Here is a 13,869-nt window from a genome sequence, read left to right as displayed (position 1 = left end):
AAGTGCACCAGTCCCTCCTACAGCAAAGCATCCCCACAGCATGATGCTGCCACCCCCGTGCTTCACGGTTGGGATGGTGTTCTTTGGCTTGTAAACATTCCACTTTTTCCTCCAAACATAACGATTGTCATTATGTGCAAACAGTTCTATTTTTGTTTCATCAGACCAGAGGACATTTCTCCAAAAAGTACAATCTTTGTCCCCATGTGCAGTTGCAAACCGTAGTCTGTTTTTTTTAGGACGGTTTTGGAGAAGTGGCTTCTTCCTTGCTGAGCGGCTTTTCCGGTTATGTCGATATAGGACTTGTTTTACAGTGGATTTAGATACTTTTGTACCGGTTTCTTCCAGTATGAAAATGTATGCACTAACTGTAAGTTGCTTTGGATAAGAGCATCTGTTAAATGACTAAAATGTAAAACAATATTAAAATGACCAGTGTTCAATGGCTAAGTACATTGGACAGCAGTCCCTAAGGTGCAGGGTAGAGTACCCGGTCTAGATGGTAGTGGGGTAAACAGGCCGTGGCTCGGGTGGCTGAGGTCCTTGATGATGTTCTTGGCCTTCCTGTGACACTGGGTGCTGTAGATGTCCTGGAGGGCAGACAGTGTGCCCCCCATGATGCGTTGGGCTGACCGCACCACCCTCTGGAGAGCCCTGCAGCTGCGAACGGTGCAATTGCTGTACCAGGCGGTAATACAGCCCAACAGGTTGCTCTCAATGGTGCATCTGTAGAAGTTTGTGAGGGTCTTAGGGGCGAAGCCAAATTTCTTCAGTCTCCTGAGGTTGAAGAGGCGCTGTTGCACCTCCTTCACCACACTATCGGTGTGAAGGGACCATTTCAGGTCGTCAGTGATGTGCCACGCCAAGGAACTTGACGCTTTTGACCCTCTCCACTGCGGCCTGTCATTGTGGATGTTGGCGTGCTCCCTCTGCTGTCTCCTGTAGTCCACAATCAGCTCCTTCTCTTTGTTGACGTTCACGAAGAGGTTATTTTCCTGGCACCACTCCAGAAATAACACAACAAAAAATGAATACTGCAAAGTTGGCTAGGAGCTAGAAACAGGGTGACCATGTCAGTATAACCTACTATTCCTAGTTGAATCAATTTCAACTTTAGATAGATCAACATAAAAAATGTAGAGTTTTCCTAAGTAACACCAAATTTACTTTGATTAATAAAAGAAAGTCAGCATAACCTGCTATGTATAGTTCAATCAATTTCGGTTTTGGTAGAGATAACGTCACATTTTCAATTAATCTAATTGACTATCAACTTAAATAGACTAACTGTATATACCCTTGACTTTTTCCACAGTTTGTTACGTTACAGCCTTATTCTAAAATGTATTACATTTTATGTTTTCCTCATCAATCTACACACAATACCCCATAATGACAAAGCAAAAACAGGTTTTTAGAAATGTTTGCTAATTTATTAAAAATAAAAAACTGAAATATCACATTCACATAAGTATTCAGACCCTTTACTCAGTAATTTGTTGAAGCACCTTTGTCAGCGATTACTGCATAGAGTCTTCTTTGGTATGACGCTACAAGCTTGGCACAACTGTATTTGGGGAGTTTCTCCCATTCTTCTCTGCAGATCCTCTCAAGCTCTGTCAGGTTGGATGGGGATCGTTGCTGCACAGATATTTTCAGTTCTCTCCAGAGATGTTCGATCGGGTTCAAGTCCGGGCTCTGGCTGGGCTACTCAAGGACATTCAGACACTTGTCCCGAAGCCACTCCTGCATTGTCTTGGCTGTGTGCTTAGGGTCGTTGTCCTGTCGGAAGGTGAACCTTCGCCTCAGTTTGAGGTCGAGTGCTCTGGAGCAGGTTGTCATCAAGGATCTCTCTGTACTTTGCTCTGTTCATCTTTCCCTCGATCCTGACTAGTCTCCCATTCCATGCCGCTGAAAAACATCCCCACAGCATGATGCTGCCACCACCATGCTTCACCGTAGGGATAGTGCCAGGTTTCCTCCAGAAGTGATGCTTGGCATTCAGGCCAAAGAGTTCAATCTTGGTTACACCAGACCAGAGTATCTTGTTTCTCATGGTCTGTTAGTTTTTAGGTGCCTTTGGGCTGTCATGTGCGTTTTACTGAGGAGTGGCTTCCATCTGGCCACTCTACCATGAAGACCTGATTGGTGGAGTACTGTATAGAGGGTTGTCCTTCTGTAAGTTTCTCCCATCTCCACAGAGGAAATCTGGAGCTCTGTCATTGACCATTGGGTTCTTGTTACCTTCCTGACCAAGGCTTTCTCACCCGATTGCCCAGTTTGGCCGGGCGGCCAGCTCTAGGAAGAGTCTTTGTGGTTCCAAACTTCTTCCTTTAAGAATGATGATGGAGGCCACTGTGTTCTTAGGGACCTTAAATGCTGCATACATTTTTTGGTACCACTCCCCAGATCTGTGCCTCGACACAATCCTGTCTCGGAGCTCTACGGACAATTCCTTCGACCTCATGGCTTGGTTTTTGCTATGACATGCACTGTCAACTGTAGGACCTTATAGTGTCGCACATCTGGATTTGGGGATTTTCTCCCATTCATCCTTGCAGATTTTCTTAAACCCTGTTAAATTAGATGGGGAGCGGCAGTGAACAGCAATCTTCAATTCTTTCCACATATTTACAATGGGATTCAAGTCTGGGCTTTGGCGGGGCCACTCAAGGACTTTCACATTCTTGTTCTGAAGCCATTCCAGCGTTGCTTTGGCTGTATGCTGTGGGTCATTGTCCTGTTGGAATGTAAATCTTCACCCCAATCTATGGTCGTTTGCACTCTGAAGCAGGCTCTCAAGGATTTGCCTGTATTTGGCTCCATTCATTGTTCCCTCTATCCTTACCGGTCTCCGAGTCCCTGCAGCTGAAAAGCATCCCCATAGCATTATGCTGTCACCACCATGCTTCACGGTAGTGATGGTGTTCGACAGGTGTTGAGTTGTGTCTGGTTTTCTCCAGACATAGTGCTTTGCATTCAGGCCAAAGAGTTCAATGTTTGTCTCATCAGACCACATCTTTTGCCTTATGCTCTCAGTCTTTCACGTGCCTTTTTGCAAACTCCAGGCATGCTCTCATGTGCCTTTTACTCAACAGTGGCTTCCATAAGGCAACTCTCTCTAAAAGTCCAAATTGGTGAATTGCTGTAGAGACTGTTGTCCTTCTGGCAGAGTCTGGGTAGTTCCATATTTTTTCAATTTCCCAATGATGGAGACCACTGTGCTCTTGGAAACGTTCAACACAATTGTTTTAAACCTTTACCCTGATACAGTGGGGAGAACAAGTATTTGATAAGCTGAAAAATCGGCAGTGTTTCCTACTTACAAAGCATGTAGAGGTCTGTAATTGTTATCATAGGTTCACTTCAACTGTGAGAGACGGAATCTAAAACAAAAATCCAGAAAATCACATTGTATGATTTTTAAGTAATTAATTTGCATTTTATTGCATGACATAAGTATTTGATCACCTACCAACCAGTAAGAATTCCGGCTCTTACAGACCTGTTAGTTTTTCTTTAAGAAGCCCTCCTTTTCTCCACTCATTACCTGTATTAACTGCACCTGTTTGAACTCGTTACCTGTATAAAAAAAGACACCTGTCCACACACTCAATCAAACAGACTCCAACCTCTCCACAATGGCCAAGACCAGAGAGATGTGTAAGGACATCAGGGATAAAATTGTAGACCTGCACAAGGCTGGGATGGGCTACAGGACAATAGGCAAGCAGCATGGTGAGAAGGCAACAACTGTTGGCGCAATTATTAGAAAATGGAAGAAGTTCAAGATGATGGTCAATCACCCTCGGTCTAGGGCTCCATGCAAGATCTCACCTTGAGGGGCATCAATGATCATGAGGAAGGTGAGGGATCAGCCCAGAACTACACGGCAGGACCTGGTCAATGACCTGAAGAGAGCTGGGACCACAGTCTCAAAGAAAACGGAACGGGAGAAGGTCATGTGGTCTGATGAGACAAAAATAGAGCTTTTTTTAGTCTAAACTCTACTCACCGTGTTTGGAGGAAGAAGAAGGATAAGTACAACCCCAAGAACACCATCCCAACTGTGAAGCATGGAGGTGGAAACTCATTCTTTGGGGATGCTTTTCTGCAAAGGGGACAGGACGACTGCACCGTATTGAGGGGAGGATGGATGGGGCCATGTATCGCGAGATCTTGGCCAACAACCTCCTCCTCTCAGTAAGAGCATTGAAGATGGGTCGTGGCTGGGTCTTCCAGCATGACAACGACCCGACACACACAGCCAGGGCAACTAAGGAGTGGCTCCGTAAGAAGCATCTCAAGGTCCTGGAGTCTACAGACCTGAACCCAATAGAAAATCTTTGGAGGGAGCTGAAAGTCTGTATTGCCCAGCGACAGCCCCGAAACCTGAAGGATCTGGAGAAGGTCTGTATGGAGGAGTGGGCCAAAATCCCTGCTGCAGTGTGTGCAAACCTGGTCAAGACCTACAGGAAACGTATGATCTCTGTAATTGCAAACAAAGGTTTCTGTACCAAATATTAAGTTCTGCTTTTCTGATGTATCAAATACTTATGTCATGCAATAAAATGCAAATTAATTACTTACAAATCATACAATGTGATTTTCTGGATTTTTGTTTTAGATTCCGTCTCTCACAGTTGAAGTGTACCTATGATAAAAATGACAGACCTCTACATGCTTTGTAAGTAGGAAAACCTGCAAAATTGGCAGTGTATCAAATACTTGTTCTCCCCACTGTATATGCCTCATCGCAATTCTCTCTGAGATCTACGGACAGTTCCTTGAACCTAATGGTATTGTTTCTGGTCTGACATGCACTGTCAACTGTGGGACATTATATACACTACATGACCAAAAAGTATGTGGACACCTGGTCGTCAAACATTTCATTAAAAAAATAATATGGACTTGGTCCCCCCTTTGCTGCTATAACAGCCTCCACTCTTCTGAGAAGGCTTCCCACTGAATGTTGAAATATTTCTGCGGGGACTTGCTTCCATTCAGCCACAAGCATTAGTGAGGCCGGGCACTGATGTTGGGCGATTAGGCTTCACTCGCAGTCAGCATTCCAATTCATCCCAAAGGTGTTCGATGGGATTGAGGTCAGGGCTCTGTGCAGGCCAGTAAAGTTCTACCACACAGATCTCGACAAACCATTTCTGTATGGACCTCGCTTTGTGCACGGGGGCATTGTCATGCTGAAACACGAAAGGGCCTTCCCCAAACTGTTGTCAGAAAGTTGAAAGCAAAGAATCGTCTAGAATGTCATTGAATGCTGTAGTGTTAAGAACTGTTCCTCGGGAGCTTCATTAAATGGGTTTCCATGGCCGAGCAGCCACACACAAGCCTAAGATCACCATGCACAATGCCAAGTGTGGGGTGGTGTAAAGCTGGAGTGGTGTAAAGCTCGCTGCCATAGGACTCTGGAGCAGTGGAAACACGTTCTCTGGAGTGATGAATCACGCTTCACCATCTGGCAGTCCGACGGACTAATCTGGGTTTGGCAGATGCCAGGAGAACGCTACCTGCCTGAATACATAGTGCCAACTGTAAAGTTTAGTGGAGGAGGAATAATGGTTAGGGGCTGTTTTTCATGGTTCGGGCTAGGCCCCTTTGTTCCAGTGAAGGGAAATCTTAACGCTATAGCATACAGTGACATTCTAGATGTTTCTATGCTTCCAACTTTATGGCAACAGTTAGGGAAGGCCCTTTCCTGTTTCAGCATGACAATGCCCCCGTGCACAAAGCGAGGTCCATACAGAAATGGTTTGCCGAGATCGGTGTGGAAGAACTTCACAGGCCTGCACATAGCCCTGACCTCAACCCCATCAAACACCTTTGGGATGAATTGGAAAACCAGCTGTGAGCCATCCAAATCGCTCAACATCGGTGCCCAACCTCACTAATGCGCTTGTAGCTAAATAGAAGCAAGTCCCCGCAGCAATGTTCCAACATCTAGTGGAAAGCCTTCCCAGAAGAGTGGTGGCTGTTATAGCAGCAATAGGGGGGGGACCAAGTCCATATTAATGCCCATGATTTTGGAATGAGATATTCGACGAGCAGGTGTCCACACACTTTCGATCATGTAGTGTATATTATGGGACAAGCTGGAGTCAAATTGGTCTAAATGGTAACATCCTGAAATGCTTTATAGCCATGCATGATAATGTGAAATGTTGTATTCGAGTCAATGACTGCCTAACTGACTGGTTCCCCGTTGACATTGGAGCGAAACATGGTTGCATTTTATCACCTATTCTGTTCTCAATGTATATAAATTCTCTCTCTCTGGCCATAAAAGCTCTAGGAAAAGGTGTCTGTCGGAACAATTAATGAGCGTCTTATTTTACATGCAGATGACATTGTATTGATTTCTGAAACTAAAGATGAGCTTCAAGAAATGTTACATATTGTTTTTAATTGGTCTGAACAATGGAAACTGAATATCAATGTAGACAAAAATAAAGTAGTATACTATACACAGTGTAGAAAACATTAAGGACACCTGCTCTTTCAATGACAGACTGACCAGGTGAAAGCTATGATCCCTTATTGATGTAAATTGTTAAATCTGCTTCAAATCAGTGTAGATGAAGGGGAGGAGACAGGCTAAAGAAGGATTTTTAAGCTTGAGACAATGGAGACATGGATTGTGTATGTGTGCCATTCAGGGTGAATAGGCAAGGAAAAATATTTAAGTGCCTTTGAACGGGGTATGGTAGTAGGTGCCAGGCGCACCGGTTTGTGTCAAGAACTGCAACGCTGCTGGGTGTTTCATGCTCAACAGTTTCCCATGTGTTTCAAGAATGGTCCACTACCCAAAGGTCATCCAGCCAACTTGACACAACTGTGGAAAGCATTGGAGTCAACATGGGCCAGCATCCCTGTGGAAAGCTTTCGACAGCATGTAGAGTCCATGCCCTGATGTATTGAGGCTGTTCTGAGGGCAACTCAATATTAGGAAGGTGTTCTTAATGTTTCTATACTCAGTGGAGGAACTCAGCAGTATCTAGTACACCTTTTATTTTCTCATGTGGTCCTGCTATGTTAGATATCAGTGAGTACAAGTATTTGGGGTTGATTTTTAATGACATTTTGGATTTCAATTTGTCTGTTAAGTACATAGCTAACCATGTGAAATGTGCCCTTGGTGCCATCATTGGTAAGTGTAAAGCCATGGGTGGCCTACCTTTTAAATGTTTCACAAAACTGTTTGATTCATTGGGGCCATGCTACCTATTATTACTTCTGCTGCAGCTGTATGGCCGCACAGAAATGATACTTGTGTTAATGCTGTTTTTAACCGTGCTTGCAGATTTGACCTTGGTGTGGGTAAATACACACCAAATGCTGCTATATGGGCTGGAAAACTCTATGGCATCACCAGTGGCTATGTATTTTAAGGCCAGGCACCACAGGCTGAAATGACACTTTTGCATTTACTTATCAATTTTGAGATTTGTTGGTATTTTGGTTCATTAATATTAGTATTTTCAAAAAGTAAATATAAAAATGTCAAAAACGATGGAAATGTATAATTTTTTTTGTTTATCATACTACAGTCATCAGAATTTATGAATTTTAACCACTTTAAAATGAACATTATGTACATCAATAATTTCAAAGCTCACTACATAAAAATTACACAATTTAAAAGCCCATTTCATAGAACATTTTAAGAACTGGAATATATTTAGTAACTTACTTTGAATAGATGGTGATTGGGTCTAAATAGGCGTTTGGCTATGGTAGTCTAATTTTGTGTGCATTTCCCTAAGGTCAGACTTTCCACACGCCAACAAATTTCTCAGCTTCAGAATCATCTGCATTCACCAAATGTTGTGTTGTTATTCTTAGATATATTCTCCAGACTTACCCAGAGGGAATTGTTGACATGTTGTACATTTTTTAGTCGAGATTACATTTTTGAAAAATGCGTTTATGTATTTTGCATGCATTTCTTTAGTACAGTATTTTACAGATTGAAAAATGAAACAAGTATTTATCCACAATCTGCACTGGACAAGTCCAGTCCTGGATTGACTTAACAATATGAAACCAAAATATTTAGACTGGCTTCATCCAGTGTCCAGAAAAATGTATTTGCACGATATGCAAATATAGCATATTTAATGAGATATTGCCTACTTTGCATATTTAAATAACATATTTAAAAACAAAATGTAATACAAAAAAGTATTATATTTATCTCTACATTTAACTGGTCAAAGTTGATTATGATAATATGAAGGGGGATCAGGCTGTTGATTGTGGCCGGTGGAATGTTATCCCACTCCTCCTCAATGACTGTGCGAAGTTGCTAGATATTGGCGGGAACTGGAACATGCTGTCGTACAGGTCAATCCAGAGCATCCCAGACAGCTCAATGGGTGATATGTCTGGTGAGTATGCAGGCCATGGAAGAACTGGGACGTTTTCAGCATCCAGGAATTGTGTAGATATCCTTGCGACATGGGGTCATGCATTATCATGCTGAAACATGAGGTGATGGCGGCGGATGAATGGCACGACAATGGGCCTTAGGATCTCGTCACGGTATCTCTGTGGATTCAAATTGCCATCGTTAAATGCAATTGTGTTTGTTGTCAGTAGCTTATGCCTGCCCATACCATAACCCCACCATGGGGCACTCTGTTCACAACGTTGACATCAACAAACTGCTCGCCCACACAACTCCATCTGCCCAGTACAGTTGAAAACGGGATTCATCCATGAAGAGCACAATTCTTCGGTTGTGCAAACCCACAGTCTTTCCGTCTGCCCGGGTGGCCGGTCTCAGACGATCCCACAGTTGAAGAAGCCTGATGTGGAGGTCTTGGGCTGGCGTGGTTACACGTGGTCTGCGGTTGTGAGGCCAGTTGGAGGTACTGCCAAATTCTCTAAAACAACTTTGGAGGCGGCTTATGGAAGATAAATTAACATTCAATTATTTGGCAACAGCTCTGGGGACATTCCTGCAGTCAGCATGCCAATTGCGCACTCCCTCAAAACATGAGACATTTGTGACCTTTTATTGTCCCCAGCACTATGTAATGATCCTGCTGTTTAATCAGCTTCTTGATATGGCACACCAGTCAGGTGGATGGATTATCTTGACAAAGGAGAAATGCTCACTAACAGGGATGTAAAGAAATTTGTGCACAAAATTTGAGAGAAATAAGCATTTTGTGCGTATGGAACATTTCTGGGAAATTTAATTTCTGATCATGAAACATAGGACCAACACTTTACAGGTTGCGTTTATATATTTTTGTTCAGTGTAGTTTTTGGAATGATGGTTACATTGAAACTGAAGCTCATGCTTTACTTTACTGTGGGTTATACAACAAAATTAGGGATGATCTGTTTTGTCAATTGTAACAGTCTTGACAATTATGTAAATGCCTGCGCCAAAGCCTGCCACCTTATCTTCTAACAAGGATGATTCTTTATTAGTGCCTAATCGTCCTTTTATCCACTGTACTTTGTTTGTTTTTGTTGTCCCCCACGATGAAGCCGGGGAGGGGACTGGATCTGTCTCCGTCCATTCGTTCGCTAGTCACACGCGATCTCAGACAGCACTGGGACGATTTTGACTAAACTTGAGTGAATGATGCGTTTTGCCGGCATTTACAAAATTACACTGATTGGCCCGAGTCGAGAGCTATAGTAATGACCAGAAATGTATTAGTCAAACGCTATATCTCAATTAGCCGAAGGGTGGCGCTGCATCATTCGTGGGGGACGACAAGTTTACTGTTGCCTTGTTTATGCATTCATGTGTATAGATGATGTAATGCATTATACAGTGCATTCGGAAAGTATTCAGACCCCTTGACTTTTTCCACATATTGTTACTTATTTACATAAGTATTCAGACCCTTTGCTATGAGACTCAAATTGAGCTCAGGTGCATTCTGTTTCAATCGATCATCCTTGAGATGATTCTACAACTTCATTGGAGTTCACCTGTGGTATATTCAATTGATTGGACATGATTTGGAAAGGTACACACCGGTCTATATAAGGTTCCACAGTTGATTGTGCATGTAACAGCAAAAACCAAGCCATGAGGTCGAAGTAATTATCTGTAGAGCCCGAGACAGGATTGTGTCGAGGCACAGATCTGGGGAAGGGTTCCAACACATTTCTGCAGCATTGAAGATCCCCAAGAACACAGTGGCCTCCATCATTCTTAAATGGAAGAAGTTTGGAACCACCAAGACTCTTCCTAGAGCTGGCCGCCTAGAGCTCCAGAGGTCCTCTGTGGAGATGGGAGAACCTTCCAGAAGGACAACCATCTCTGCAGCACTCCACCAATCAGGCCTTTATGGTAGAGTATCCAGACGGAAGCCACTCCTCTGTAAAAGGCACATGACAGCCCGCTTGGAGTTTGCCAAAAGGCACCTAAAGATTCTCAGACCATGAGAAACAATATTCTCTGGTCTGATGAAACCAAGGATGAACTCTTTGGCCTGAATGCCAAGCATCACTTCTGGAGGAAACCTGGCACCATCCCTACGGTGAAGCATGGTGGTGGCAGCATTATGCTGTGGGGATGTTTTTCAGCGGCAGGGACTGGGAGATTAGTCAGGATCAAGACTGGGGCGAAGGTTCACCTTCCAACAGGTCTGCAGAGAAGAAAGGGAGAAATTCCCCAAATACAGGTGTGCCAAGTTTGTAGCGTCATACCCAAGAAGACTCAAGGCTGTAATCGCTGCCAAAGGTGCTTCAACACAGTACTGAGAAAAGGGTTTGAATACTTATGTAAATGAGATATCTGTATTTAATTTTCAATACATTTGCTAAAATTTCTAAAAACATGTTTTCACTTTGTCATTATAGGGTTTTGTGTGTAGATGGGTGAGAACATGTTTTATTTATTCCATTTAGAATTTAGGCTGCAACGTAACAAAATGTGGAAAAAGTCAAGAATTGGGCTCCCTGAACGCAGCGAGACACTTTTGGACTCAAGTCAAGCCTTGGCTGAGTTTGTGAGATGTTAACTGGAAGGTACAGAAAGCTGTGCCACGGTTCTGTCATCAGTCATGAGTGTTAGAGTTTGGTTTGTTTCCCAGTGGCTTCACAGCAGGCTGAGGTGGTTGGAAAGAGAAATACCATAATCCCAAGTGTTTCACACAGCATAGACTCTCCAGAAATACAACCAGAGAGTTCCCTGCACGGTGGGACACCACTCATGTTAATCCCAGAGTTGCCCTATTATTCTGTGGTGCTCTATACCAAAAACTAAGTAATACTGCACACGCAAACACACTCACATACGTGCACACACACACACAAATGCACACACTACACCCATCGACAGGGGATAGCATCAATTTGAGGGCTACGTTTCCGCCACACCCAAAAACATCTGTGGGCAGCTAGTGGAGTATCTCTCTCACTCTCGCTCTCTTTCTTTCTCTGTAGTGATCAAACTGGTGGATGAAGTATTAAATGACCCTGCACTACAGCAGGAAGCCAAACAAAGGTAAACAGACTTATTAGTCCTGTTGCTTCTGAAATGGGAGTCACTAATAAATCTCTGGCACACACACACACACACAAGCACACAACTAGTGTAGTAGTGGTGATCCCTCCTTTTATCACCGTGCCTTAGGTTGATAAACTGCCTCCCATGCCCTGATGCTTGACAGTCAGTATTTAAGAAAATAAGCGAAGACATATGTGGCTACCCTCCAGGTATCCTAGGCTACACATGGTTTGTTGTGGTGGAGAGTGTGTTCCTGCAGCATGTGTAATGACATCCCTATGCGTAGGAGGAGGAGAAGACTCTTCAGCCTTGAAATTACATGATGTAAGAAATGGTCATGTTGTATATAGGGAATAGAGGAAAAGAACTGACAGCTCTGGCAATGCAATTCTTAGAATTAGGAGATGGTAAGTTCTGTGGAAGTGCAAAATTCATACAATTTATGGTGCCATTCCATCAAGCTCCGAGCTCGACCTTGCTATACCATACATTCTGAAGAAATATGTTGTGCAACAACAGCACCCCTAGAAGACAGGATTTCCTGTATTTGTTTGCTGTTCTCTCAGTTTTTGTGTGCGACAATGATATGTGAGGATGGAAGTGGAGGGTGTGGGGACAATGCAAGGAAGGACAAGATAAGATTATATGTACTTTATAGTCCATTAATGTACAGAGAACGGAAATGTGTCTTTACGCACAACCAAGGGGTGGGAAGCAATGGGTCAGCCGCAGTGCAACAATTATAGGTGATTAAGTGCCTAGTTCAGGGGCACAACAGCAGGCAATGGTATCTAGGATAATGCCAGCAACCCTCTGCAACAAATTTTCCTGTCTGAGCTAGGATTCTAACCAGCAACCCTCCAGTTGCTGGCCCACTTCTTTTACCAGTAGGCTACTTGCTGCCACAATATCACCAGTCACACACTTCCACATACAACTGCAGCAGCCCATTACCGTGACAACAGTTTTAGGTATTGCATCTCCAAAATGTACCACCAGGTTCTCTCTCATGAGTGGGGAAATTAATTAAAATGTTCTGATTATTGGGTATTCATCTCATCCTACTCCCTTGCACCGTTTCTCTCTCTATGTGTGTGTGTGTGCGCGCCTGCGTGCATGCGTGTGCAGTGACTAAATAGGGGCGTAAAATACCGCTACACCAGTGGAGGCTGCTGAGGGGAGGATGGCTCATAATGGCTGGAATGGAAACCATGTGTTTGATGTATTTTATACCATTTCACTAATTCTGCTCCAGCCATTACCACAAGCCTGTCCTCCCCAATTAAGGTGCCACCAACCTCCTGTGCACTACACAACTGATTGTTGCAAAATAAGGAGTTTCAAACCCACCTGAATCACTATCTTCAATAAGACGGGTGACACGATGGTGGTGCATATCTTCTCCCCTTGGTGCCCATGGTACTTCTGGCCCATGGTGAAGAGCATCGGAGAGGCCAGGAGGAACGAAGCCACCCACATCCCGCTGATCAGCTTCTTGGTGCGGCTGCGTGACATGATGCTCTTTGCCTTGAAGGGGTGGCAAATTGCCATATAACGCTCCACGCTGAGGCTGGCGATGTTGAATGCAGTGGCATACGAGCAAGCATCCCGAATGAAATAGTAACCTTTACAAACGACTCCTCCGAACGCCCAAGGGTGATGGACCCAGATGAAATTATAGAGTTCGACGGGCATGCTAAGGACAAGTATGAGCAGGTCGGAGACGGCGAGACTGGCTAGGTGGTAGTGGACAGTGCTTTGGAGATTTTGTAGTGACTTCTTGGTCAGCAGGGTGTACAGCGTAACGGAGTTTCCTAAGCAACCGACCGCAAAGAGTGCAATATAGATCACAGTGACCAGGACTTTCGAGTAGATGTTAGTGTTGACGTCCAACGAGTCCTCCTCATAGAACTCCGATCCGTTGTCAAACAGAGAGTAGTTCCCCAGACGCAGAGAGTAGTTGTTCCTTTGAGTGAGAAGTTTCTGCGCCAGCGCGCGTAAGTCTAGAAAGTCGCGCCCTGTCAGTGTAAAATTAAACTCCATATTGTTTAATGTAAATAATTTACTCTTAGAATCACTTGTGTAAGACTGCAAAATATAAAAATCCTGTTGAGAAAACACATGTAGCGTTCGTGAGGGAAGGTTGTTTGCGCGTAAAAGCAGCAAGGTGACTACGGATTTGAGCCCAAGAGGAAAGTTATGATGCTTTTATATATGGCACAGGAGGAGGCGTGCTTGACTCGAAACCTTGTTCGATGACGCAGTGCCATTCGGTGATTTTTTTGTTGTTGTTGTAGATATATCCATTGATAGTTCACCTTGAATACCTAAAATAGACTCGATCTTTATAAACGGGTTCTTGCCATTTC

General features: G+C 43.8%; 1 protein-coding gene across 1 annotated transcript in view; it reads right to left on the bottom strand.

Annotated features, from left to right (window-relative positions):
* LOC311147837 (neurotensin receptor type 1-like) overlaps positions 1–13,666 on the bottom strand; it is a 75,605-nt gene extending 61,939 nt beyond the window's left edge. Inside the window, exon 1 of the mRNA XM_084184643.1 lies at positions 12,851–13,666. Coding sequence (XP_084040769.1) covers positions 12,851–13,543 — 693 coding nt within the window. The 5' untranslated portion in view covers positions 13,544–13,666. The remainder of the gene's footprint in view (positions 1–12,850) is intronic.
* Positions 13,667–13,869: the final 203 nt, after the last annotated feature.

Source organism: Coregonus lavaretus (genome assembly GCF_964263955.1).
Source record: "Coregonus lavaretus genome assembly, chromosome: 20".
NCBI lineage: Eukaryota > Metazoa > Chordata > Actinopteri > Salmoniformes > Salmonidae > Coregonus > Coregonus lavaretus.
Note: the sequence above shows the minus strand (reverse complement) of the source record. Positions and strands in the feature narration are given on the sequence as shown.